The 27,660-nt window shown below is 49.4% G+C and overlaps 9 protein-coding genes across 9 annotated transcripts; 4 read left to right on the forward strand and 5 right to left on the reverse strand.

The window, feature by feature from the left end:
* Nucleotides 1-85: 85 nt before the first annotated feature.
* KY384_006679 (uncharacterized protein) lies at nucleotides 86-1,519 on the reverse strand (the record flags this gene model as incomplete). The annotated part of the gene is made up of 1 exon (XM_044815173.1): nucleotides 86-1,519. The coding sequence occupies one exon, from the start codon at nucleotides 1,517-1,519 to the stop codon at nucleotides 86-88; it is 1,434 nt and encodes a 477-aa protein (XP_044668273.1).
* A 1,548-nt stretch (nucleotides 1,520-3,067) lies between these two features.
* On the forward strand, nucleotides 3,068-6,996 carry KY384_006680 (uncharacterized protein; the record flags this gene model as incomplete). Its single annotated transcript, XM_044815174.1, has 5 exons — nucleotides 3,068-3,161; nucleotides 3,212-3,485; nucleotides 3,538-4,170; nucleotides 4,265-4,977; nucleotides 5,855-6,996. 5 exons carry the CDS (start codon nucleotides 3,068-3,070, stop codon nucleotides 6,994-6,996), a joined length of 2,856 nt encoding a protein of 951 aa, XP_044668274.1.
* Nucleotides 6,997-7,902: 906 nt separating this feature from the next.
* Nucleotides 7,903-8,550, reverse strand: KY384_006681 (uncharacterized protein; the record flags this gene model as incomplete). The annotated part of the gene is made up of 1 exon (XM_044815175.1): nucleotides 7,903-8,550. One exon carries the CDS (start codon nucleotides 8,548-8,550, stop codon nucleotides 7,903-7,905), a length of 648 nt encoding a protein of 215 aa, XP_044668275.1.
* Nucleotides 8,551-9,383: 833 nt separating this feature from the next.
* KY384_006682 (uncharacterized protein) lies at nucleotides 9,384-13,248 on the reverse strand (the record flags this gene model as incomplete). Its single annotated transcript, XM_044815176.1, has 7 exons — nucleotides 9,384-11,141; nucleotides 11,955-12,142; nucleotides 12,203-12,368; nucleotides 12,588-12,710; nucleotides 12,764-12,852; nucleotides 12,903-12,984; nucleotides 13,045-13,248. 7 exons carry the CDS (start codon nucleotides 13,246-13,248, stop codon nucleotides 9,384-9,386), a joined length of 2,610 nt encoding a protein of 869 aa, XP_044668276.1.
* Nucleotides 13,249-14,665: 1,417 nt separating this feature from the next.
* KY384_006683 (uncharacterized protein) lies at nucleotides 14,666-16,201 on the reverse strand (the record flags this gene model as incomplete). The annotated part of the gene is made up of 1 exon (XM_044815177.1): nucleotides 14,666-16,201. The coding sequence occupies one exon, from the start codon at nucleotides 16,199-16,201 to the stop codon at nucleotides 14,666-14,668; it is 1,536 nt and encodes a 511-aa protein (XP_044668277.1).
* A 2,050-nt stretch (nucleotides 16,202-18,251) lies between these two features.
* On the reverse strand, nucleotides 18,252-19,919 carry KY384_006684 (uncharacterized protein; the record flags this gene model as incomplete). Its single annotated transcript, XM_044815178.1, has 1 exon — nucleotides 18,252-19,919. One exon carries the CDS (start codon nucleotides 19,917-19,919, stop codon nucleotides 18,252-18,254), a length of 1,668 nt encoding a protein of 555 aa, XP_044668278.1.
* Nucleotides 19,920-20,824: 905 nt separating this feature from the next.
* Nucleotides 20,825-23,719, forward strand: KY384_006685 (uncharacterized protein; the record flags this gene model as incomplete). The annotated part of the gene is made up of 3 exons (XM_044815179.1): nucleotides 20,825-21,907; nucleotides 21,967-22,742; nucleotides 22,777-23,719. 3 exons carry the CDS (start codon nucleotides 20,825-20,827, stop codon nucleotides 23,717-23,719), a joined length of 2,802 nt encoding a protein of 933 aa, XP_044668279.1.
* Nucleotides 23,720-23,775: 56 nt separating this feature from the next.
* KY384_006686 (uncharacterized protein) lies at nucleotides 23,776-26,124 on the forward strand (the record flags this gene model as incomplete). Its single annotated transcript, XM_044815180.1, has 3 exons — nucleotides 23,776-24,922; nucleotides 25,041-25,223; nucleotides 25,283-26,124. 3 exons carry the CDS (start codon nucleotides 23,776-23,778, stop codon nucleotides 26,122-26,124), a joined length of 2,172 nt encoding a protein of 723 aa, XP_044668280.1.
* A 9-nt stretch (nucleotides 26,125-26,133) lies between these two features.
* On the forward strand, nucleotides 26,134-26,644 carry KY384_006687 (uncharacterized protein; the record flags this gene model as incomplete). The annotated part of the gene is made up of 2 exons (XM_044815181.1): nucleotides 26,134-26,445; nucleotides 26,498-26,644. The coding sequence occupies 2 exons, from the start codon at nucleotides 26,134-26,136 to the stop codon at nucleotides 26,642-26,644; spliced, it is 459 nt and encodes a 152-aa protein (XP_044668281.1).
* Between the last annotated feature and the right edge of the window lie 1,016 nt (nucleotides 26,645-27,660).

Consider the following 27,660-nt stretch of genomic DNA (forward strand, 5'->3'; position numbering starts at 1 on the left):
GGTATCTAGGTATGATGGCGATACATTGGTGAGAAACTCTAACGTTCATAGGGTTCAATGTGAAGCCAAGCGCGTGCTCCTCTCTTCACAAGTCGGCAGGCTCGTCAGTCCTTCGAGCTCCACCCTGCGGAAGTTGATTGCACTTTACGATCTGGAAAGTGACACCTTTATCTGCACAAATTTGCTTCAAGGCTGCGGTGTTCGTGGAGTCAAGGGAGCATTTTCTGCCCTCCGAGAATTCTTCGATCATGATAGATCGTAACTCATGATGTCGAGGACTTTGTACAAGATCTGTCAAGAACGGTTCTATGTCTTGGTAATTCCAGTAATCGTACAAGCCATAGAGCACTAATGATTCTAGTGTTGGAGGGAGCGTTTCGTTGAGACACACTGGCCAATCGACATGCCTCTGCTCTCCCAACTCGAGCCCCATTATGAGATGTATGTCGATATAGAGTGTTTTGAGCCTAGTAAACTTCTGAAGTACACCCAGTGGATCCTTGGGTGAGCTTACATCCTGCAGCGATGAAGCTTCCCAGAATAAGTCTAAGTATTCGAGACAATCGCTGTGCTGCATAAGAATATCACCGAAGTCGGGTAGAGTAACAATGTCGTCGGGTCCGGGGGATGGGTTTTCGAAGTTGAAAGTTTCGGCCTTAACATTCAGCGACAACGATTTGAGTGATTTGGGCAATTGAAGCAGTGCACGGGCGTCAGCGAGACAGAGAAGGTGGTATCGAGAGTAAACAAGAGTCAAATCTGTGACTGGTGAAGTGCTGGCATGGGTTTCGAGAGCGTCCGAATGGGTGGACTGTGGATCACTGTAGGCATAGAAGATTGTCATCTTTCGTAGAGTTGGCAGCTGGAAGAAAGGAATCAAATGCTCGGCACATATAGAGGCTGATCTCCATATGGTCTCTACACGGCCGAAGGTGACATCCCTCAGAGTTCGGAAGGCTTGCTTTTCGCTAGCCTCGAACAGCGCGTGGTGTTTGCTCAACTTTAAGGCACCGGCTTTTAGCATTGTAAGATTTGGTAAGTTGGCCATGATCAAATTCAGATACTCCGATCTGTGAACATGTCTATGTTGCGCGATGAGTTCTGTTTCACCATTTTGGAGACCTGCGGATCGAAAGCCGTTGAGGACGAGGGTCAAATCTGCCTTAGAGAACATGTTGGCTATTTTGGGAATCTCCTTTTCGTGGATCCATTGATCCTGGTAATGAAATGTCCGAACATGTGCCGCATACTCCGGTATTTCCAGCACAGTACGTAAGAAATGCCAGAGTTTCTGGCTGGAATTGCCCCCTAGGTCGAAGGAGAAGCGTGCATAGAGATGAGGATTAGAATGGCGGTGCCATCTACGATTCACGAGGCTGCATGCAAACAGCTGTTTCGATTGCTGAGCGAAGTGTTCAAGGCATCGGTATGGCTTCTTCTCTGCATCAAAATGATTGTATTGAATGCTCCTTAGGATCTGATCAAATATTTCTAGGGGGAGGAGGGAAGGATCTGACATTGCTTTTAGCTGTTGGCGTCAATGCTCAGCTTGATTGAGAACAATGAGGGATGAAAGTCAATAATGAAGAGAGACTCAGCAGTTCTCCGTCCAGTGCGACGTGTGAGGTATAACGCAAGTGAACGACGTGGAGACTAGCCAAGAGATCTCATCAGGACAGGACCGTCATTTCCGAATGATTTTTGAGCGGGGTTTAGCGGGTTTAGCGGAATATGACAGGGAAGTTCACAGTTCACAGCCTACCACCAGACGTTTCAGCTCACGCGCCTTTCAAACGGAGAACTCGGGCGACTTCATTTTCGAAGGCAGTGTCAAGATTCAGGATGGTAATGACGGCGATGACGGCAATGAGAGCGATCTGGATGTATGATGATTGATCGACTTTCCACGCCCCCTAGTCGATCAGGATCTCCGGATAGGGAAGCTGTATGCTTCTCCACGAGCATTTAGAAGGGCATCATTACGGTTGATGGAGTCTGGTGCCGCCATAACCTCAGTAGTATCATGCAATACCTCACGACTGTCACATTTGAGAGGCGCCCTTGTTCTTTACAACCCACAAGGCTGACCAGTCACGACTCCCAATGCAAGATGAGGCTGTGCCGCTTAGGATCACCGAGATCCCGTAGGATTCTCATCCTGCATCTTTCGACCAATCTACCGGCGTCTTGGGCACAGCCACCCTCCCTTGAAGCTTTACAGCTCCTACGAAGCTTGTGTGCTGTTGGTCCCCACTTAAGATGCTCTGATACTTCGATGCCCCCCGTGTTGGGAAGCTCTGGTCACAAAATGATCTGATGAGAGGAACTGAGCTATGAGTTCTTATGTAGTGGCATCGATACTGTGCTGCACCTGCATCCTGACCGGGTATCCTTGAGCGGAGAATGTTGTGAGGGTACTTTGTAATGGGTACGTACCGTACTTCAAGATTTCCATACGAGAGTCTTGGCAATTCCTCTCGAGCCTCAACTGCATGCACTCAGCCAACTTTCAGCAGACTACTGTTTCAGCTTTCGAACATTTGGTTACTCCCGTGAAGAAACAAGCCCAGCCTTGTTGCTCGATCCTTCTTCGCACGCCTCCGGTGCCATCTGGCTAGTCAAGCTTCGAAACGGGATGCCGGATAGATACGTACGACATGGATATCCCTGCAGGTCTACTGACTGCCGGACGAGGCAGTGTTGTCGTTCGTCGAACCGTCAACCCCTTTTGGCCATTCGAAGGGCAATTAGCACCCTCATCGATAAGGCTGTGACAAATGGCAGAACATGCCTCTCCCAGCCCGATGTATAAGAATCAGAACGCTCCTGGCAGTCGTTTCCACCCCTTGCCTCGCTCGTTTCGAAAGCATTACTTTGGGTTCTCGTCATTGCCTTCGACCTTTCCGTCGTCTGTCTTCTAGATATCATGCATCTCATCTCGCCGTTCTCACTGCTAACATCGGCTTTCATATTGACGCAGAGCCTTGTTGGAGCTCAACCAGATGCATTGTTCGTCGAGCGGCGGTCTTCTATCGGTCACCCTAGCAATGAACCCCAGAAACGCCACATGGTTGCTGCTCGATCTGCCCGTAGTCTTGAGCGACGCAATTTCGAAGTCGAGGATTTGTTGAATTTCGATCATGTGTTGCCTTTCATCGATGGTATGTACTCAACTAATTGGTCCTTGGGTTGCGCTGACGAGATCTATCAGGGGACACGTCAATTTCTGGCGAAAAGCTCGCGCAGAAATCTCGATCGCCATTTGCTGCACACGTGCACCTCAAGTCGACTTTGCCGACCCTACTACTTGAAGAGCATGAGGACATTTTAGAAAGTGTCAGCTGCTATGACTCGTTGATTGAGTTGGAATTCTATGATGCTGCGACGCTTTCCACTGCTTGGGCAGGAATGCAAAAGCGTAGTGAGATGCTGGTCATCACCTCTCATGCTGGCTGCAACGCCAAAGGAGAGCGTGAGCCTTTTTTGTAAGTATTTACGCGCCTTACAATATGCGACTAGCAATACTGACCCGCCTAGAATTACCAAAGTTGACAAGAAATCACGATCACTTGTTCTTACCGTCACACCGAGTACATTCAAAAAGTCATTCCACTCGATCGACGTTTCCTTTGGAGCCCAGGGCGAAAGCGCTCCCAAGCGACATGATCAGGAGCTTAAAAAGAGGCAAGCGCCTGCCGGCAGCTCATCTACAACAGCCCCTTCAGTAGCAGGGATAAGTTCTTTGCCGACAGCAACAAAGGCTAGTGCTACATTTTCCACAGCTTTGGCTGGAGCAACAATCCTTCCACCGAGCTTCCCAGGATCTGACTCCATTGTACCCGGGCTGCCTGCTGGCTTGACCGTCGTATGTAAGGACTGCTCCTTGCAAGGTAGCATCGACCTTTCCGACGGTGTCATCAGCACAGGCGGCAATAGGAATAGTATCAATAGCTCCGGTGACGCCTACGAATCAGATATCAACGAAATAGTCAACTTTCTCGACGCCGGCTACTTCGATCTTACCGTCAACAATTTCGCCGCGCATGTCGAGCTCGAGACCACCGCTCAGCCTTCCGGCTCATTGATTACCCATACGGTACCTTTTCCTGACGTTGGCATCCCCGGCTGGGTCATCCCAAAGATCGCTGAAGTGGGACCAGTGCTTCGTCCGTAAGTCCCACTTGTTCACCATCCCTCCTCACAGCCGAAAGAAACCCTTGCCCACCACTAAGGACACAAAGCTGACACTTATCCTCAAATTCAGGCAACTCGTCTTCGGGATCGCCCTCTCCACGACCCTGACATTCACCTACGGTTTCGACATCTCCATTCCCTCCCCCATAAATGTCCACCTCTCCCTTGCCGACCCAACCACCCTCTCCACCGCATCCAGCTTCCAATCCACAAAACTCACTCCCCTCCCCTTCCAATCCCAACACTCTCCTTTCAACCTCACCATCTCCGTCGCTTTCCAGCCCGAACTGCTCCTCACAGTTGCTTTACTCAGCGAAGGCTCCTCCGTCGCCGCCGGCGCTTTCTTCGATATTCCAAGACTCTCTGCCACCATCTCCGAACTCGATCAATGCCCTGCTCCGGCGTCGTCTTCGTCTCCGCCTTTTCCTACCACCAGCAGCAGTAGCAACAGTGGTAAAGGACATTACCTCAATATCCAGCCAGAAATCGAACTCGATACTGGCGTCCTCGTGAACGCAAATCTTGCGCTTCCGAATAAGAAATTCAGCATCAATGAAGCTGTTACCAAGACATTAGCGTCAACGGCTTTCCCACTGCCGACCACGTGTTTGAGCTTTGATGGGGGCGCGAAGTCGTATAAGGCCGTGGAGACTGGTGCGAGCACCGGCACGGGGACAGGAAGCACAAAGGCGACGGGGACAGCGGCTGTAAGTGGTAATGGAGCGAGCTCCGCGACGAGTGTTATGATAGCGTATACGGGTGGATCTCCGGGAGCGACAGGGAGTGTGGTGCCGTATATACCTGGCTCTGGAGCTGGAAGACTGGGGTTGGGAGTTGTGTCTTGGAGCGCTGCCTTGGCTTTGGTCAGCTGCGCGATGCTTATGTAGGCAAGACAGACGCAAAGGACGCGGACTGAGAATCGTCGCTCAAATGGAAGTAATGGCCTGACAATTTCGTCCGTATGTGCCTGAGATCTCGATCATTAGACTAGCCACATGCGGACGCCTGACCATTTTCACATTAGGTGCCCACCTCTCAGCCATTGTGCAGAATCTTCCATAACTCTTCGTTTTCTTTCCCATCAAACGTCTTGTAAGCTACGCTTGTTTTGGTATACTTCAGACATGTCATACTTCGTATTCTAGAGGTCTGTCATGAATGCCGCAGTTGTCATGGCTTCGTTCAAGCTTTGAGTGTTTTGAGTCCATTGGAGTGCACATAGAAACTACTGGTGAATCGCTTCCAGCAGAAGCTATCCCGGAACCCTCAAGACTTCAATCATTGCGCTGAAGCTTAGATATTCCCAGTGATAGGATAGTTTAAGCTGGCAAATACAATATACTCAAGAGAACGCCTACACAGTTCTCGGACTGCGTCATCGCGGGGTCTGGCTGCTGTGACCGACGGTGTGGGATATCTTGCCTGCTACGGTCACTATCGACTCCAGAGGCTATTTGCATATCATACCAGCTACTACGCTATCTCATCATTCGAACATATTCTACTTTCGGGCATATTTGGAGAAGCGTCAGATACCCGCTGCCCAGGTGTCTTAGATATCTGGTATCTCTTGGTTAGACACTAAATCTCTATCGCATTTGAAGCCTCGTTCAACTTATATACGAACAAAATATGTACCTGGTGAATACTAGTACGCTAGAACTGAAGGAGTTCCTTAGACCTAGTATACCCGCATACGGTATCCTGTCACACAGATGGGAAGAGGGTGAGATAACCTTCAAAGATGTATCGAAGTCGCGAAATCTTGATGCACCAGGTTGGGAGAAGCTACACTACGCCTGTAAATTTGCAAAGGAGAGATTCCGTCGGGAGTGGTTATGGATGGATACTTGCTGTATCGATAAGAAGAGCAGCGCTGAACTGTCCGAGGCTGTCAACTCTATGTACATGTGGTATGCTCAAGCAGAAGAGTGCTATGCATATCTCAACGATGTTCCATTTCATGACCGTGTTCAAGCTCCTGAATCTGCCTTTCGGAAAAGTGCTTGGTTCACGAGGGCGTGGACGCTTCAGGAGCTTTTGGCCCCTTCAAAAGTTTACTTCATTGCTCAGGACTGGGGTGCGATTCTTGGTATGAAAGTTGAAATGAGCGACTATCTATTTGAAATCACTGGAATTGATCGTGAGTGTCTAGCAGGCTCAATCCTACCAGCTCGCTACTCCATAGCTCAAAGAATGTCTTGGGCCTCAAGGCGGCAATGCACCCGCGAAGAAGATACGGCATACTCCATTATAGGCCTATTCGGCGTAGCTATGCCCCTGATATACGGAGAAGGTGAAGCCAAGGCATTCCGGAGACTGCAGCTTGAGCTCATAAACACTTCCAATGATGAGACTGTCTTTGCCTGGCCCGCAGGTTTCAGTAATCAAAGTGCAGGAGGACAACTTCTTGCAAGAAGGCCACTCGATTTCGCCGGATGTGCCAATCTACGGACAACGTCGCTACTGCGGCCTCCTTATCAAATGACAAACAAAGCCCTTCAAATCTACGTCAAAAGCAGCGAAGTTCACAATGAACGCCGCGACAGGAATGGATTGGTTTATATTGTAATCGCTCTCAATTGCCATGCCGAAATGGCCGATGGCGGTCTCAAACCAATGGCTCGCCTCTTGTACAGAATTTATGATATTTCAAGCACCTCAAGCATCTCAAACGCATACAACGTCTTTAAGTGTGCCGCATCCTTTAGTGAAGAAAACTTAATATCCAAATTTGGCATGGAGGCAATGAATCCATACGACATCCCCGTCGAGATGATCTCTATTGTTGACATATATTGACATCAAACGATCGGCTTCACTGCCGCATATATGAGATCACACGTAACATTTGCTGGCTTTTTCATATTCTCATATATCTGCTCGAACCATCTTTACGAGTCTCTGTGAACATGGTCTGGGATGAAGGCGACACCGTCCTCATTGACTGGTGGGTAGGTGGTAGAGAACATCGCCCCACTGTCTAAAATGCGATTCAATATGCCATTCCAGTCTCTACTTGCGATGCTTGCGTAAGGTTCGGCAAGTAATCTGAATGACTCTTAGGCGCAAGAGCCTCGTTCAAGTATCTGTGGTATTATTATAGCCTCGCGTTTGAAAGCGATCGGACTTTAAGTCATTTTATGATCTGGTTTAGTGGTGTCACTTCTGTTTCTTGAATGTGAGGGAGGCTTTCATGGGGGAGAACAGGGCTGTCATTACGCGAATTTCGGGTGCTTCAAGGGATATGCATTATTATGGGGATGCATCATCATGGGGATCATTCTAAAAGGCATAAGTAGTACTCTACAGACCGCACTCGTTCCAAGATGGCTGCTTAATAGTAGTGGCCGTATTCGGTTCATTTTAGAGGTGTCGGTGGCAGAATTTTGTCTGATGCAAGAGGCGGTATGGCGAGTCAACACTGACTTGTAGCTCTTTTGAACTCGTAGGCTGGGGTTTGAATACTCAATAACCTGGGGTACAGGCTCAAGGCTAGCGATGTTCTCAGTCTCACAAAGCACGACGCCCGAAATGTCATGATCATTCCAACTACTTTCCTCCTCGAGGTCTCCTCCGTTTTCCTTTCTGTTTCGCTTCCCTCTCCTGCTTCAAACGCCCCCTTTCCTCCGGGGGAGGTGGCCACAATTGAACACGTGATAAGACCATTATCGATCAAGTACTTCTGTCTCGCGTGCGCCTTTGCCGTCAACTCGTAACTCGTGAATCGCTTTCCAACAGGCCCGCTGATAAAATCTCATTCAGCCATTCCTTCTGCGCCCGGTTGACAAGATCGCAAATCGTGAGCTCCTCCGTGACTTTGACGTCTCTATTCAAGGCCGTGTTCAAAGTGTCCCAATCGTGAGCCATGGTCTTCGCCAGTAAACTCCAACGGGCTATGTCAATCCATTCTTGGAGGCGGCGATTCTGCGTGATATTGTCGGCATAGGCTTTTATCTGACAGACGATGATTTGAGGAGGGCAGGACAGCTTGGGGGCGGCTTTCACAATAATGTCCATCCATGGGTACTCTGCCCTTCTTTTGATAGGAAAACGTTCGGAGTCGAGCCAGTAATGGCCTTGGTCCTTTTCGAGAATCTCGCTTTCTCCGACAAGCACGCTGGCTACGTTTGCCCAGTCGTCTGGTCTGGACAGGTCGGCGTGGTCAAAGCGACTAAGATGTTGCGTGCAGTCAATCGATAGGAACTTGCTGTACTCGCTGACTATCCGTTCTTCTGCAAGGGATGTGAATTTGGTTTCGAGGCTGTGTTGGAGGTCACTTGGCGCGCTTTGTAGCTTGTTCTCTCTGCGACGTCGCGTCTCCTTTGTGAGTAGCTTCAATGTTAGACTGTCCATTTGTGGGCGAGCGAGTCTCCAAGGGATAACAGCTTAAGACAATCTCTTATTCAAGTTCTAGCGATATTGGTGAAGGAAAAAAGGTGAGAAAAGGTGAGAACAAAAAGTCGAGCAAAAGAAAAGGAAAGGAAAGACAGGAAAAGAAAAAAGTAAAGTCTGGAAGTGGCTGAACTTTAGTCTGTGGCTTCTCTGGCTATATATGGCAGTACCACTGCTGCTTTATGGAAGTTTGAGAGGCTTCTGTGTACAAGGAAAGGGTTGCCACTACTTGGTACGGGCGTGTGACTCAATTAATTCTGTGCGCTCCAGGCTAGGTTTCTTCTTATAGAAGTCCATGCAAGGCATCAGCAGTCCTTCAGAGGCCGCATGCTTTACGCGCAAACAGTGGCTCCTTGAACGGACCTGGCGTCGATAGACTTTTACATTGGCGTTAATGTCAAATCTTGCATTTCGCTCTTTGGGAGATGCCTTCTAAGGAGCTATGGTGATCTAGCACAGCCTTCCTTACTTTTTGGGAGATCACATTGCGATAATTGAGAAATTAATGCCTTACGATCCGAGGCCAAGGCTAGAAGTGTATTATGGGCATCTTTCTCGGTTATCCTGTCCGAGATTAAATCACTTTAGGATACAGTGTTCTCACCCCGCGTGGCTATGTTGTCTCAGAAAATCTTCCAATTAATTTACCTGTACTGCATTGTAGCAAATGTGGTACTCTATCCTGGACATGTACAACGCCTAAAGCTTACAGTAAATATATGAGGAGTATCCTTGTCTAGATAATCTTCTTTCCTTCATGTAATCATTTCTTATTCATTATCGCTTCAAGATCATCAATGAATATGGAATACTTCGACCGGAAAGGATAAGTCGTCTCGGTCGATCCAGTCAACATTTTCAATGCTCACGGTATCACGCTCCACTTCTGCGGACTTTTGAGGCTCCCCAAGGGCCTCTCCGTCCATGAAACCATGAACATAACATTCTGCGACGAATTCGTAATGCCCAGCTTGAGTCATTGGACGTAGGACGACAGGAACTCTACCACCCTGTAGCATGGCAATGATATCATCTTTTAGTATGTTGTCACAGGCTATACCTATGCGACCAGTTGCAGTGATTAAATAACATTTCCCAGCGCGAGCTCCTACCATTGAACATAATAGTGTGGCGTATCTCAATCTTCCACGCTCTCCTGTATTCAGCGCCTGTTTCACTATCTCTTCAAACTCCTCGTGCGAGTGGGGCTGCCATCTCGTGACCTCACGTTCTTGAGTATATTCAGTCATGTCCAGGAACGTAGTTCTGCGAGCAGCTCTTTCGAAAGTTTCTCCGGGAGGCACAGACGTGTCCGATTCCTGTGTCATAGCTCTGTAGTCTTGACTCAGCCAGTCGTCAACATCTTTGGATCTCGCACTCTTCACCGCAAATATCTGGTCCCACTTGAAGCCGGACGCCGACAGAACGGTCGTATCAGCTGACAGCCTTAACTTTGGTTTGGAACGATTGGTAGCGTCATAATATCTAAGCCTTGCGGAAAAGCCGGTCTCATGTCCTTTGAAGCGCCAGTCAGGAACCCACGTAGGCAAACTTGCTGACCGTTGATCTTTGAGTGTTCTCGACAGAATTGACAGGTTGCCATCTCGGAGCATGATATGCCAGGCAGATGTAGCAAAAACCTCTTCAAATGGTAACTTGTAGTCAACCTGGAAGTTGGGTACATTTCTCGCCGCTCCTATAAGGGAGTAGACAAGGTCGCTCGGGTATTTACAACAAGTCCCTCGTCTCATCGATAGCAATGTTGAGAGTTCCAGCCAGATCTTAGGACTTTCGATTCGCCTCGTCCAGAAATCTAATCCCTCACACATTAGCAGCACGGGACGGTATATCTCGATCATGAAATCCTCATTGCCGCAGACTATGCCCAGTCCACGCAGCGCAAGGCCTACGTTTCGCATGAACAGATTTGTCCAATGCCACGTTCCGCAATGGTAGATCCGATTTCGGGCAAGGAATGTCTCCTGCCACGTCCATGCTCTTAGAAACCAAGGATTCTTGGACCAAGTGATGAAAGCTTCGAACTCAGGTGAGTCGCATAAGGGGATACCTAGGTCGTTATGGACGTCACTTGAATTCCTCCGCGTGACCCCTAAGAAAGTATTGACTTTTTCCTTACTTTCCGGTAGTCCATCGTGTACACCTTTTTCGAGCTCTTGCACCTTTGGGAATGAAGCATTGACAAGCTTCATGCATGTACATGCCTTGTCCAACATCTTCTCGTCATCATGCTCACCCAGCCAAATTAGAACGTTCGTAGCATTGCGGTAAATGTGACCCATCAACAGAATCTGTTGGCCTCGCTCATCGTCATCAGTCTGATTAATGCAGATGCTATCAGCCCATAGAACTCGACTTTCTGTCGGCTTTCGAAATCTACGCAAGCCTCTCTCGAGGTTTTTTGGAATCTTGAGTCGAAAAACCTGGTCAGTGGCAAGTATTTCCACTGACGATACATCCTCAGGTGCGCCCCAAACGTACGATGTAGCCTCGTAAACAGGCATGCCATCAATGTTATGAATGTCGATCGTGCACTGAACACTGTCATCATATGAAGCACTAGGGAGAAGCTTGACAAGCCGAATCGACCTCGTAGAAGGGAGCTTTTCATGACTGTATTTCATGGACGGGGTGGGAATTACTTCCATCATCACCAGCAAAGGCCGAAAAGTTTAAAACCCAGCAATTCTCTACAATGTAAGAGCCATCCAAGATGCTCTGAAAAATAATTCGAGGAGGATGTAGAAGAAATTCCCTGGATTGATGAGGTGGCAGCCTAAAATTTTCAGCCTTGTTACCCCGCACGGAGCAGGATACATGTATTTCACATCTTGACTGCGCATTTGAAAGAGATACCTACCTGGAGCAAAAGTAACCAAGACACAAACAATCCGGTAAAGAACAATGACTTCAACCCATGTAAAGGCTGGGTTTCTCTTCTATGAGGTATATGATCACTGAGAGGACTCTCTTGCCTGATGACAGCGACCAACTTGCAGAATCTCATATCATCTATCTAGTCACGTATATCAAACTCTTCGTCTCTAGTCACTGCCATATTCGCTTAGCTGTCTTTTTCGTATCAACACCTTTGACCTCTTATACGGCATTTGAAACGACTCCCAATACCACCTGTACGATCCAGACTTATCAACAAGGCGAAAGTCATAATCTTTGACAAGCTGAATGATGACCAGCTTGATGAAGAAAGAGGCGTGCCATCTTCCGGGACTTGTCATCGTCAGCCTTGAGTCTTGCAATCTGCTGGTCATTACATACCAGCTCTTGGATCCATATCCCCATATCGGCCAATCTGTTGAGGCATCTGCAAAAGCTGTGCCCCTTACTTTTGATTTCGATTGGTTGTTGTTTGGGGTTTTGACGAACCGGAGTCCGTCGAAGGCGTCGGCGTTTGCGTAAATCGACTCGTCGTGTAGGACGTCCCAAGAGGAGACACACGCTATCTGCCCCTGAGCAACATGAGGGCCGCTGTGGGAGAAGTTGTAGGGTTTCAGCGCTTTGCGACGGATTGACACTGCAGACTTCAAGTCAATTCCCTAGAGTCCAATGTACTCCTTGCTAGCGGAGGACTAACATTTGTCTGATGGATTCAATCTGACCGTCTCTTTGATGAAGCTGTCAAGTATCTGCATGCTTGACACCCCTTCGTAATCTAATCTTTTAACGTTCCGCAGTTCTTCACGGATCATGTCAACATAGTCTGGGCGTGCACAGAGTTCGATGAATATGAAGTGAAGATTCTACGAGGGTTATGAGCAGTATGAATATAGTGGATACGAGGACTCACTATCCATGGTTGATGAGCCACCGCAAACCATATCCCAATAGTTGCCTGAATGACGCCGGCTTTAGTCCAGTATGTTGACTCTGCTGAGGCGTCGAGAAGATTTTGAAATAGAGTTACCTGCCCTTAAATTAGCATGATGCGGGCGTATAATGACAGGTACTTTGGAACATACAGACTTCAAAGTCTTATCGCCCCTCCACTCGGTTGTAGGTGAGTCTGCCGCCCGACGTAATCGCTTGAATACGAGGTTCAATGCTTGCCCTCTGTTTGTGATCAAGGAGTACACGGCGCTAATCTCGGTCAGTATACCAACATTGGATTACAGAATGTAGACACTTGCAATCTGACCCAGTCCGGAGTGAATTGAAGCGCTCCCATGAACTTCATAGTATCGCTGTAAAAGCGCGACAAGGCTGCTGAAAATGCTGGTTCTCCACCTGCCACCGTCACCAGTGGTTTCATACAAGACAAGAACAATGGGACATACATAGAGCATCGCCAAACATATACTGCGCCATCATCCCCGTAGCAAGCTCCTGCATAATCGGCGTGATCTGCACAGGCGTCCACTCTTAAGGACCCATCAGCAAAGGCTCCAGGCTATCAAGTGGGACAAAACCTTGCGTGACCTTGCAAGCAATCCTCTTCCGAAGTATTGAGTCCAGCTTAGCCTGCACGAATGGCTGAAGCACATTCATCTGCGCTACCCCATTGATACGGATCGCTCGCGCAAAGAGGCGGTATCGCATGTTCGTTTGCTCATTTGGGTCTAGTGGTATTTGTGTGTGGTTGAGGGTGTATTGAAAACCGAGCATCTGGATTTCGTCAGTCATGGATGTGTTGTTGTTTGAGGTGGCAAATGTACGTCTGAGAATACGGCTCGCTGAGATAGCTCGGAGGCTTCACTCAGTTCTTGAAAGGCATCGGGATTTCGAATGATGACGGGCTCTCGTCTACCGAATGGTTTGTAGTAATGTCCAGCCCTCTTTAGTCGTCAGAGCTAGATTAAGACCATGCTGGATGATGGATGAACTCACGAAGTCGCTGATAATTCTTTTGAGGCGTTGCCAAAAGCTCCCCGAGGCAGCCTACGTGGCGTAATAGAAGGTCAATTCTTCTTGTGATCTTGTCAAGAGTGTCTGTGCGCGATCACGTACTGCATGGCAGATGGTAGAAATCTCACAAAATACACCTGCGAAGAGGCAGACCACGAACACAGAGTACGAAATGCCCTGCACGAGCGGGTACGCCGCCGTCAAGAGATCCATGCCTACTTTGAAGAACATGACTGTATTGACCGAAATCTTATGAGCGGGAAATAGGATTGACATATTGTCTTGTGGGATGAAAAGCAAAAGGGCAGGATATGCTGTGCCGTCGTCCCACTCCTCCCTCGGCCTGGCTTATGATTACCACAAGACATGATGCAGCACGCTAAAACACAATCATTGGGTATGCTACTAGCTCATCAGGCCGTTCATACGGCTTTGCGAGATAACGAAGATCGAGCCAAGGAAGTCTTGTTGGAAGGATCGAAATCAGCGATCGAGCTATTGCAGTATTTGCTTAGACTGAACGAAGGCTCGCAAGGTACTGAGTAAATATCAAATATGCTGTACAGAACGGGTTTCCAATGGAATTCTGATTCCACAACTATCTTTGCGAATGAAGAATTGGCTCATTTTGGATTTCGCAAGACTCGCAAGCGTCAGATGCAGCCTGCATATGCAATAAACCGCTCTCACGCTGTAGTCAGCAAATCAAGTCGCGACGCTTCTAACTTACAGCTGAAGGCCAAGTCAGATGTTGCATTCGACGCATGTTTGCTGATGGCCGCAAGTGATGGACAGAATGGTCGATCAGAGACGTAGATTTGCTCTTTGATCAATAAAGATAGAGGCAGCATAAAACACGTGTGGCAAAGATGAACTGCTGCGATACTGCGAGATTGCGAGATTGAATGCATTGCTTAAGGTGCCATACGAAGAGGGCTCGTCAAACTCTGCTGGCTATGGTCCACTATCAGTACATGATTCTTGCGATTCTTGCGACGGCTGAAATACATTTCTGCAAGCATGTCAGCACATGTAAAGACTGAGGAAGATCAAAGCTAGCTTTCAGGAAGGCCCCTGATTTGCTGGTTCGCAGGCCTTGAACATCTTTCCTCCAGCTTATCTCCTTAAGTATCCACTTTTAGCTTCTTTCCTACTGAATTGTTGACCGGCATTCAACGACAACCATGGAAATTGATCACAGCCACGGATTTGGCACGCTCTGACCTTCATCCGTTATTAAAAACCCTTCTTCTTCTATATCATGTGCCTCGTAGCCTATTTCCTGGTCGTCGAGGCTCTCATGAAGACCACCATAAGGAAGGATACCACGTCTTATCTTACGAAGCCTGATGCCTGTTTCGTTACAAAAGCCTTGAATTTTGCGACATGGGAACTGGAGAATTCTGTAATCTTTTAGACATAGACTGTCTTCTAAGCTTATCTGTTTGAGCTGAGGAAAGGTTCCGCTGTGCACGACTTCTGCTAATTCCCGTTCTATTGCCACAAGATTGTTGTCAGGTTCGAGGTTAGAATACAGCGTCAAGTTTTCTAGACTCGCGGGAAGACAGTCGATCAAATTGAATCCCCGTTGTATCCTTAAACGATGCTCGCCCGTTCTGTAGTAGCGAGCAGACATAACTGATGACTGAATCGAAAGCGTTCTCAGCGCGCTCAAAGCCGCTAGCGGATGTTGCCTGTGAAGCAATTCCTCATAATGTTGAGGTGAGGTACTCATCACGCCGTGAGAGTAAAGGTCCAAATACGAGAGAGTGTTTTTATGTTGCAGTAAGAATTCTAAAAGTTCAAATGCAGTGGGGCTGTCCGGTCCATCTAACCAGATTCCTCGCGAATTGTCATTGTAATATAATGATAACGCGCTTAGAGCTTGAGGAATGTTGAGCAGTGCTCCAGCAGCTGCTTTAGTGAGTATACAGTCATTAGAATGGGCAATTGTCAGCTCCTTCACTGGTGACGTTCCCGCAGCTGCCAAAATATCAGCATTCCCAGACATGTTGACAGTATAGAGACATTGGATCGAAATTTTCTTGATATTTGGCAGTTGAAATATGGGGAAGACATCGGTGAAATGGATATATTGATTATAACCCCTCTCGTCTGTGGTGATCATGACCTCTTTCAAGTTCTGAAATATCAGTCGAGGCTGCTGCTCCCTACTGAGTGTCAAAGCTCGGCAAAAGCCGGCCTGCAATGCATGACTCATGTCTAGAAGTGGTTCTGCCAGAGGTGACGTCTGCTGCGGCCCCGTCAAGATCAATGGCATTAGTGGTATACGAGCATCTTCGCGGCAGTGCTGAAAGCTTGTGCTTGTTTTCGTTAAAGGGGAATTATTATGCAGAGCCGCGAGCAAACGAGCTAAGTCGTCTTGCGAGGCAGGTCCTGTTGCACGAGAAGGCATCTTCGAATCTTCTATTCTTTCGAAAGCCAAGATCAGGCGTTGTAAAGATTTGGCCCATTCTGGAATTGTCAACACCGAGCCAAGAAAACTCAGCAAGCGAGGTGAGGGGCCTCGTTGGCCTCGATACACGAATTGAGTATAAAGTCGAGGAAGCACAATCTTGTGCCACGTCCGATCGACTAGACAACAATGGTAGAGCTGTTGAAGGCGCGCAACTTCGCGGTCCAAGGCATCATTTCTAAACTTGTCCCCGCAGCCGACGTAGCGCAAGATGGCGTCAAAGAGCTCGGCAGGCAAGTGTGACGGATCAGGCATATTTCAGGCCCGATCAATGTAAAACTCGAAAGATATTGGTCCAGCTTTTCGGGAAGGTGTGGTATTTGTCGCGGCCGTATCAAGTCCCTGTGGATCTAATTCCGTGAATGAGATAAGAGATAAGGCGCGTAATTTCGTCGGAGGCTTTGGAAGGAAGGTTTATATTTGCTGACGGAGCATCACTTCGTCTTCTTCGGCTTGTGCCAAATGTGACTAATCGCGAAGCAACAGCTCCACCAACAGAGCTTCAAGACACTCCCAAGTCAAATTTCATCTCGCTCTACGATCACATTGCAAGCCACAAGCTGTGCTCCTCCCGATTGAAATACTGCCACAGGCATCAAGAAAGCTTAACGACTCCAGGCTGACAACCACCAAGCGATCGGGTGTTACTTCTCTTTCAACCCATCAAAACCATTCAACTACAGCTCGACACATCTCAAACTCTACAACTTCCAAAGACCACCGTGTCCCTCAGCCGCCCCACCCCAAGTCCTCCATGGACGAAAAAGTAGACGCAGACCTAGTCGCTCCCTCACCCAAAACCCACATCTCCCACCAGCCACGAACACAAGCAGCCCGTCGTTCCGATCGGCTTTCTCCCAAACAGTCCAACGGTCGCCCTCCCAACGGCTCCGCCATGAACGGCTCCGCGAATCCCCCCCACCGCTCCCTCTCCCCCCGAGAGAAGAAAGAAAACATCTTCCTCTTCTACCCCAACATCATCGGCTATTCCCGTATCATCCTCGCCATCGGCGCTTTGTACTACATGCCCTTGCACCCGCGCACCTGCTCGCTACTCTACAGCGTCTCCTGCCTTCTCGACGCGCTCGACGGGATCGCCGCGAGGTATTTCCAGCAAAGCACGCAGTTTGGCGCGGTGTTGGATATGGTGACGGATCGGTGCACGACGAGCTGTTTGCTTGTCTTCTTGAGCAGCGCGTTTCCGACGTGGGCGTTGCTGTTTCAGGGGCTGATCAGTTTGGATCTGGCGAGCCATTATGTGCATATGTTTGCGACGCTGACGATGGGGGGAGTGGGCAGAGTCATAAGAAGGTGGATAGTCAGAGGAGTTGGTTGTTGCATTTGTATTATACTAACAAGGTACGTTTCGCCCCCCTCATCCCTCTTGCCCCTCCTTGTCTTTGGCTCCCGAAATCATAGGGCAAAGGCGTTGCTGACTGCTATGGTTCGAATAGACCGTCCTCTTCATCTTCTGCGCCCTCAACGAACTCTTCTTCATCTCCCTCTACCTCCTCAGTTTCTCCTCGCCCATCCTCTCGCCCTCCCTCCTCACCGCTCCATCTTCTCCCCAGGCCGCCGTTCCTGATGCGCAATCCGCCCAACCTGGCACACCCGCTCACCCGTCCATCTCACTCTTCGCGACCCCAGGATCTGCATGGGCAATGGAGCTTGCGCGCGCGAACAAAATGGACAGTTTCTGGCCGTGGGTGTTCGCGGCTGTGTCGGCGCCCGTTATGGTGGGGAAACAGGTGTTGAATGTGGTGCAACTGGTTAAGGCGTCGAGGTGGTTGGCGGAAGGAGATTTGGAGAAGAGGAGGCGCGAGAGGGGGAAGAAGAGGGGTTGATAGGCTGCTTGCGAAGAAGGCAAGGTCTGAGCAACGAGGAGATGCTGGGGTAGCATGAAGCGGGTTGTGTACGATATGAAGGGGTTATATGAGAGGATATATGGGGATTGGTCGCATAGCGCGGGCTCTGTGGGAGGAGCAGTGGTTTTCTCACTTCCATCGTATGATACTGGAAGAGGACAGCCATCGACTTGGTCACTCGCTTTGCATAGCTATGGTGGGTGAACGCACGGCGCTAACGGCGCCCCTTCTTTTTGGCTGTGCGTGGATTTGACATGCATGTACGTTAGGAGTCGATATCTTTCTTGAGGGACTGAGACTCCAATTCTGGTAGATATTCACCCGCGCAAGCAAACTATACATCTTTAATGATATCCATAAAGATTCGTATCAACGACGAATAACCCTTCACCCTTGCGCCTTCTCGGTAATTCCTTAACTCGATGCACCCATCAGAGGCCTCAAATCAAGTCATTCCCCTCCTCCCCCTCACCCGCCTCCCGTCTCCTCCACTCCCTCTCCTCTCTCGTCCCCATGCTGCCCCCTCCACCCTCATTCCTCCTCTCCCATCCCCCCAACCTCACAACAAGCGCCGTACAATTATCCGCTCCATCCTCCCCCCCAGCCGCAATATCGACCGCAAAGCCCGTCAACTTCCTCGCCGCCTCCTCCGGCGTCCGTGCTTCTTTCACAATATCCACGATATCCTGATCACTACAATTCCCCGTGACACCATCGCTCACCAGCACCAAGAACGCATACTCCCCTTTGCCGAGCTCAGTAAGCCGGATCTCGGGCTCGGCGCTCACGCCCATCTTCTTGGCGCCAATGTCCCCGAATGCGCGTGTGTTGGCTAGTGAGCCTGTGAAGCGCTCTTCGCCGAAAGAGTCGGTCATGAAGGAGCTGGCGAAGCGGCGGAGGCGGGAGGCTTCGCTCGGTGTGCTGGGGTGGTGCGTCGTGGTTAGGGGGACTGCGGCACCGTCGGAGGAGCGGCAGAGGAGGATACGTGTGTCGCCGCAGTGGGCGGTCAGGAGCTTGGAGGAGGTCGCAGGGTTCCAGAATGGGGTGGGTGTTGGTGTGGAGATGAGGGCTACTGAGGCGGTGGAGCCTCCTGCGAACGGCTTGTCTTGGTGTTGGAGGTGGGAGGGGAGTGTGCGGGTTAGGGAGTCGTGGTGGTTTATGGGGAGTTCGTCCGAGGAGGTACCGAGCGAGGCGAGCCGGATTTGGCGGAGGAGGAAGGTCAGGTCGACTTGGAGGAAGGCGTGAGTGAGAATTTGGGATATTGAGGGCCCGGGCTGGGTGGTGGTGAGGGAAGCGGAGGAGAAGCGGCGGAAGTAGCCGCCTATGTTCTCTTTGTAGGAGCGAAGCAATGGAGTTGTGATTTTGGCGAAAGGGTCGGAGGTGTTCGGTTTGTCCGGGTGGGATGGATTGTTGTTGGTGGCTGCGACGGTGGATGTAGTGGTCGATTGCTCTTCACCTACCGTAGCTCTTCTGTTGCTGAGTGTCGATTTAAGGCGGTAGAGCTTGGCTGCATCTTCAATGCCGCCATGTAGCTCCTTACTCAGGTATCCGCTGCATTGTGTCCCTCCATGTCCGTCGAAGACCCCAAAGTAGAAGACTTGTGGATCCCCACTCTCACTGTCTGCCCCTTGACCCTCGCCACCGTCTTTGGTGCCAGTGGCTTCCTCTTGCTGCTTCCTCTGCTGCTCTCGATATGCCTGTAATGGGCTATTCGGCGGGGCTCGGGTCAAGGTTGCCGGAGGTTTGTTGGCGAATGCTGGCACATTGATTACACCAGCTTGGTATGCATCCTCATTGTAGGGTCTTGAACCTCTCGAGACAGAGGCCCCGAAGTGGTGCTTGGCGCTGCGAAGAGGAATGCGAACGACCGTGGTGTCTCTGTGTGTGCCACTTAGCGGGGCAGGCGAGGGGCCGGATGTGGAATCGTGCGGTTTTGACGCTGCCCGTGGCAATTGGTGACCAGGACCTGAGGAGGCACGAGAGTCAGGATGGAGGGAGGAAGAAGGTAAGTGCGTCACGAAATATTCATGGAAGCATCGGTAGAAATTAGCAAGCTTGATCGAACGGACTGTGTGGTGGACTCTATGGGTGGGGAAGGAGGTGACCATGATGGCTCCATGCTCCCTGTTGAATCTCAATCAAAAGACAGCCTCTGTGGAACGATCTCAAGTGAAAGATACAGTAGAATCTAATTCGCTCTTGACGAGTAGAACATTGGGAACTTCCAGAGTATCTAATTGCCCGGAAGTCGGAGGCTTAATCGGGGTTCGGACGCGACTTTGTTCTTCTTATGGAAAGGATCATGCAACAACAGAACGATCACAGAGACTTCCTTCATGTACAGGTTGCCAACCATAAGCCAGTCTAATCTGGCAACACACTGAGACTCTGAGGTAGAAGATGAGTACTTCTACCTGGAAGTATGCGGCGGAAATTTTGTCAAGTCGTTCCTGCTCCTTTCGAGCATTTTTAATTAGTCCTGCCACAAGCGACCAATATGTCAGTTTCTCTCAAGAGCTGTCGATTGAGTCTGGAGGGTTTGCGCTATTCCAATATGTTGTTAAAGCTATTTCGTCCATCCCCAACATGACTATATTACTCATCTACAATTAGTACTCGAATGCGCTCACTGGTGCCCGACGGCCATGGCCCGCCCAATTGGATCCAGGGTGATAAGTGAGGCAGCTCTTCGGTTGTTTCCTTCACTGCGTATAATGCAGGTCAGAAATTTGTAGCTTTGATGCAGGGTCCTACGTCACTGGCCCGATTGGCTGCTACGAAGTTGCTGTTTGTGTCGATACGGCTAACGACACTTCACCAACAGGCAGTGATGAGGGACGGGAAATGATGCAATGTCTTATGTTCCTCCCTCAGTCCGTCATCACATGAGTTTCTATCACTTCTTCATACACATCGCACCATACCAATCATCAGTGAGGCAGACCTCGCCAGTCTTTGCGATTGAAAGCTTCGTTGAAGATTGAGCGCATCGGCTTCTGTGAGCCAGCTCATCATGGTTGACAGACCTTCGCAGCAACAGAAGCCTAAGGCTCAGCCAAGTAAGAGCGAGCAAAAACTGATATCATGGTTAAAACTATTCACTAAGAAGCCTAATGGTCCTTCGCTGGACCATGATAAAAGAGCGGATCTCTTCAAAAAGGCATTTGACTATGTGTCCTCCGGGGAAACAAGTATGATGCAGCAAGTCATAAGAAAGCTAGCGTCTGAGGAAGGACTCAAACGTGTACAAGAACTACTCGACCTTGATATCTCGGATAATGTGGAAGAAACACGCTGCGCGCTTTTTAGTGACAGCGTTCTACCTTTCCTCTCTATCATTTCAAATCGCAAAGTCGGATCGTCTTTGGTGCTGCAGAAACATCTAGGCGATATCTTCAATTTTCTGTACGGGGTTCGAGGGGACAGAGCGGCCGAATGCTTTCTTGCTTTTGCAAAGACTCTCCAGATCAAGTCCTCCTTGACAAAGGATGCGGAATCATCAAAAGAGATATACCACTGGGCTGATACCATTCTTGCGACGCTTGCGAAGCTCTTGGAATCCTGTCAGACGGCATCGGTCAACGAAAGATTGCATCCTGTGGTGGACACTCTCCAGATTCATTTAGATGTAGCACTCGCATCTTTCTCTGGAACTTTGTTGGAGCAAAGCGCTTGCCAAGCTATGCTGAAGATCCGCAGATACCTAGACTATGGTGCAAATCTAGCACCAATCGAAGAGGACGCAACACCTAGGAAGAGGCCCGATGTTTCTTTTGGTCTAGCCGTTGTTTTCCCAGGACATCTTTCAAAATATGGACCTCGCCACAATAATGACCACGCCAACATTGCAGACATCAAAATTTTACCAACCCAATCAGAAATTATGTGCACAAGTTCAGACTACTTACCTACCAAAGACTCCGAGGGGTGGCACAAGAGCGGGATATGTGGTCTGCTGGATTATCAATTCAGGCTTTTGCGCGAAGACAACGTGGGCCAGTTGCGAGATCATGTGCGGACAGTGGTGGAGAGATTAAGAAGTACTAATGAGGGGGGGCTCAGGACAAGCAAGCCATCAAACGGCGACTGCGCGCTCGTGAATACTCCAATGTCGCGTTTTCTCACGTTCACTGTGACAAAAGGCATAAACTACAGGTTATAGCCCAATTCGATCAGCCTAGAGTTTTACTGAAATCAAGCGAAGCCCAGCGCAAGAAGTGGTGGGAAGAGTCCAGATCATTACAGAAAGATGCTCTTGTCTGTTTGGTGAATTCTCAGGGACGTACGTTGTTCTTTTCTGTGGCCGCCCCAGAAGATGGTAGGAAGCGAACAGAGGAGGTGAAGTCGCAACGGAGAGAAAATTCGGACCTATGGACAGATTCGTTGAGGGCTACGGTCACGCTGCGATTGATCGATCTGACAAATCAAGACATTTGCTCCGCATTGTACCCTGAGGCGAGCTTGCAATTGTTGGTCGAATTTCCGGGTATTCTACTACCTTCATTTCAACCCACTCTTGAGGCACTTCAGCGAATGAGCGCTGCTAAAGATATTGCCTTTCCTTCAAAACTCTGTCCCGAAGCTGCAGTCCGGCCAGAAGACAAGGAAGCGCAATGGCCGAGGTACACACACCAGCCACGTTTTGCTTTCGATCTGAAAACTATACTTCAGGATCGCGAGTCCTTACTACTTCAGAAAGGAGAGCCATTCGATATTGAGGCTTTGAAGAAGCGTTCGACACTTGACGGGGCTCAATGTAGGGCTTTGGTTGGAGCCTTGTGCAAAGACTTTGCGCTCATACAGGGCCCTCCAGGAACAGGAAAGTCTTACGTGGCGGTGCAACTGGTGAAGGTTTTGCTACAGCATCGAAAGCAAGCAGAAATGCGACCGATTATTATCATGTGGGCACCCTTGGCACCCTGGCTTACCGGGTATTTTTTGCGACTGCTGACTAATCTCCTACAGATGCTTTACCAACCATGCTCTAGATCAATTTCTGGAGCACCTCGTCGACGATGGTATAAAGAAAATCATAAGAGTTGGTGGTCAATCTAAGTCCACCGTCCTAGAACCCCTGAATTTACGCCACGTAGCTAGCGAGATGGAGCAAACTAAGACCGAAAAACACGCAGCGTGGGAGCTACACACTAAGCTAGAAACATATGGAAACGCCATTGAGGACCTGTTATTTCGGCTCCATGACCCTGGATCCCTCTCATCAATATTGGAGTTCCTCAAATCATCACATAACATGCATTATGAGCAGTTGAACAGATCAGAAGACTCAGAAGGCTTTGAGATTGTCACAAATCGCTATGGTAATGCTCTTGACCAATGGCTTCACTCTAAGACTCCAGAGCAAAGATCTGAAGCGACGAATCGCTCAATCGCCGAGTTGAAACAGACCCCATTACACAACATGAGCCACGAGGAGCGTCGCGAGCTCCATGCTCATTGGACAGTTGCCATTCGCAAGGAATTGCTTGAGGAGATTCCCGATGTCATTGACCAATATGCTGATGTGGAGCAACAATTGCGGACGTGTATTCAAGAGAAAGATCTGAGATGTTTGCAACAGGCGCATGTGATCGGGCTTACAACGTCGGGGCTTGCTAGAAACATTGGGCTTTTGAAAAGACTGGAGCCTAAAGTCTTGATCTGCGAGGAAGCAGGGGAGATCCTGGAAGCACATACTCTAACAGCCTTGATGCCTTCCATCGAACATGCAATATTCATTGGTGATCATGAACAGCTTCGTCCGAGATTGGTCAACCACGCATTCTCGCTCGAACATCATCTTGGGAAGCGATATTCCTTAGATGTGTCTTTATTCGAGCGAATGATCACCCTGCCGGAGTCTGAACTCCGGCACGACACCTACAGACTCAGCGGCGCATGGATCCTTTGATAAGCGACCTAGTCAGGCAAACCATCTATCCTCAGCTACTTGACCACCAATCCGTGATGGATTACCCATCAGTGGCTGGTCTCCGCGATCGTCTCTTCTGGTTTGACCACAACGAGTACGAATCCCAATCAAACCCAACAAATACCAATCAGACATCTCACTCCAATTTCTTCGAAGTCCAGATAGTGACCTCTTTGGTGTCTCATCTAATTCGCCAAGGGAACTATCAAGGGGAAGACATTGTCGTTCTTACACCCTACGTTCGTCAGCTTCATGAAATTCGGAACCTATTTGCCGCCACGGCAGAGATCTTTACTAAAATCAGTGATAGAGATATGACCGAGCTTGACAAAGAAGGCCTACTTGACTCAAATGTTGCTAGTCAATCAAGTCGCAAAGGAAATCTGAGGCAGGCAATACGCGTCGCTACAGTAGATAATTTTCAAGGCGAAGAAGGGAACATCATCATCATTTCGCTGGTTAGAAACAATGCAGACAACAATTGCGGTTTTCTCAGAACTAAGAATCGCATCAATGTCTTGCTTTCTCGGGCCAAACATGGCATGTTCATCATTGGCAATTCGAAAACCTCACGTCACATCTCTATGTGGGACCAAGTTCTGCATATCCTCGAGAGAAAGAAAAAAATAGGATCTAGCTTGTCGCTGTGTTGCCCACAGCACCCCGAAACGCACATCCAAGTCGCCACGCCCGAGGATTTCCAACGAAAAGCTCCGGAAGGAGGATGCTCGAGACAGTGTAATTTCAGACGCGAGTGTGGGCATGCATGCACATATAAATGTCATACACAGGAACGCTGCGCATCTATGCCTTGCATGGCACCATGCCCGAGGCGTCACAAGAATTGTGATCATGATTGTCCGAAAACCTGCGGGTTGCCATGCGGTAATTGCAAGAAGCCTGTCAAAGAAGTTCAGCTGAAGTGTGGTCATACACAGGACGAAGTACTCTGCTTCCGCACTTTGGACTTAAACAGCGTCAATTGTACTGCCAAAGTCGAAGTTCAAGGTCCTTGTGGCCACACCTTTACCGTGAAGTGTGGCACAGGGAGCGCAAATACAGACTACGAGTGTGGGGTACGATGTGGAGCCATTCTTGCTTGTGGCCACGAGTGCAGATCTCGATGTGCTGTCTGTCGGATTCAACAAAACGATGGCAATCTTTTCGTGGAGCACGTCAAGTGTATGAGCCAATGCGGACGCAAGTATCAAAACTGTCAACACTCGTGCATGTTTTCATGTCATGGTGATGCGCCATGTCCGCCTTGTCGCGTGCGCTGCGACATTGCGTGCACCCATAGCAAATGTCCTAAGAAATGCAGCGAACCATGCTCTCCGTGTTGTTCGGATTGCGCGAATGGGTGCGAACATCAAGGCTTTTGCCAAATGGCATGTGCCGTTCCTTGTGACATTTTACCCTGCAGCCGCCGCTGCGAGAAACCCCTTTCGTGTGGTCATCAGTGTCCAACAGTCTGCGGCGAGACGTGTCCATCATCAAAATATTGCCACATCTGCGCCGCTTCGGACGTCAAAAATCAAATAGTAGACCTGCTCGAATACAAAACATATTCACAGATTGACCTGGCTGATGATCTTTGTGTGTTCCTGAAATGTGGTCACATTATCACCGTGGAGAGTATGGATGGACTGATGGAACTATCTTCATATTACGAGCTGAACGCAGATGGTCGTATTACTGGTCTACGACTCCCTGGACCAGAGCCTCTATCCGTGAAGTCGAAAGGCTGTCCACAGTGCCGTGGCTCGATTCGAAATATCACCCGCTACAACAGAGTCGAGAAGCGGGCGTTACTTGACGAAGCCACGAAGAAGTTCATCGTTTGGTCAAATGCAGAGTTTGTGCCGTTGACAGCGATGCTCAAGCAACAGGAAGAGAAACTAAGGGATGCAGAGGACATTGTGATGAGTACAATCCGTGCCGTAGCCTCTCCGACACCTATCCTCATCTTTACTGGCGGAAGAGATCAACAGATAAATACCGTGCGCCGACTGACTGGATTGTCTCATCGGCTTGGTGAGTTTTTGCGCTTGCGAAGCCAGATCCAGCACTTTCTACAAAAAGTAGAGCCAAATGAGCAGCCCTTTGCTCGTGTTAGAGCTATGGCAGAAAAATCTGCACGGGAATTTGGCCACACCTCTTCGTTTAATTTCGATATGTCAGTGCTACAGACTCGAGCAAGCCTGTGGACATCAGCTCTGCTCCTTCGTTGTGATTATGACATTCTATCCGATATTCTAAATGTGTTTCAGAAGCACAAGCCTCGAGAAGAGAAACTCCACCCATGGCTCAAAGCTGAATTGAGTTTGGACTTCTCTAAGAACCGTCATGACTGCCTACACTTCGCACAAGAAGCGCTTCAATAGACTCAGCCAATGATTGCAGTCGATTGTCGACTGCTCTTCGCCAAATTCACTGTCTTGGAGCGAAGCGCACCTTCCGACACTTCCAGAGCTGAAGAGCTGCTGACAAGCGCAATAGAGCAGCTTGAAGAAGCAAGACAGATAACCCTTTCAAACCCAAGGACAGCGCACAAGATTGCTGAAATCGAAGAGGTCGAGACAATGCTTCGCGAGGACACATTCTACACCATCGTTACAAGTGCAGAAATGCAGGCTGTCTACGATGCAATGGCTCAAGATTTCTTGGGGACTGGTCACTGGTACTACTGTGTCAACAGACATCCAGTAAGTCTAGCCCTCATGTTGACACACAAGACTGCGACTAATCGTTCTGTAGTTCACAGTCGGAGAATGCGGCGCGCCTATGGAAAATGCTCTATGCCCAGAGTGCGGTGCACCTGTGGGTGGCGAAAGTCACGAGTTTGCAGAAGGCATTACGCGAGCGACGGCCCTTGAGCAGCAATTTGGTGGAATGAGGTTGTGAGAGTGGCTACAGACAGGTGATTTTTTTCCAAAGCACCATGCCATTGAAGACAGCTGTAACTTTCCGCTTAATTTACAGCGATCGTGCTACTGTTGCGCTGAGTCTCAAGAGTACTAGCTTGGAAGGAGTGAGGCAGGAGGAATTATGGGGAGCAAACAAGATAAATGTCTGAGTGACGATATGAGATGCCGGCATCTCCAAAGACACTAAAGTTCATGAAATGTTCAGCTTAGCTGTCATTGAACCCTCGAAGGGGATCAAACTCATGTCGAATGCTTTTCTTCGTCTATAGCTGCTCAAATAGTTCATTCGTAATCATTCAGTCATCACCACCTCATTCCCAACACCCACCCTCCTCCAAACAGCCACATGCTCAATCCCCTCCTCCATCCACACCTTGACCCCCTCATCAACCTCGAACCCCATCTTCTCATACCACTTCTTCACCACCACCTGCGCATGCGCGCAGATCAGCCCTTTCCACGGCCTCCCTTCCCCCTCTCCTTTTCCTTCCTGCATCACCACATCCCCCGCATGTTCCCCCGCCCACTTCACCGCCTCTTCAACCACAATGCCCCCATACCCCCGCCCCCTGAACTCCTTCAACGTAGCCAACCGCCCTATCTTCGCAAACGGCTCTTTCTGGTCCCAGATCTTGGACGTGGCGTAATTGGGGTGCTCTATCACTCCGAACCCAGGCCTCTGCCCGTCACCCGTGGAGGCAGTGAGAAAATCTGATATCGGCGGCGGAGAAGTCGTGGCTGTGGGCGGTGAACGCGCAGAGGATGAGGGGGCGGAGGGGGCCGCGGGGCCAGTTGGCGGATGATGCAGGTGTGACGGGTAGGAGGGGAGGATGAGGCGGATTGTGGCTGCTGGGGCGTAGTCTACCGGGGAGGAGGACGAGGTGGTAGGGGGGTGGGCGCGTACAGCACCCAGTGATGGCTCAATGAATCTTCAGAGTCGATTTCTTCGGCTGCCGCGCACCGCTGCTCGTCTACGAAGACGTCGTAGCGGAT

The sequence above is a fragment of the Bacidia gigantensis genome, assembly GCF_019456465.1.
Source record: "Bacidia gigantensis strain McMullin 20006 chromosome Unknown contig_249, whole genome shotgun sequence".
In the NCBI taxonomy this organism is placed as follows: Eukaryota; Fungi; Ascomycota; class Lecanoromycetes; order Lecanorales; family Ramalinaceae; genus Bacidia; species Bacidia gigantensis.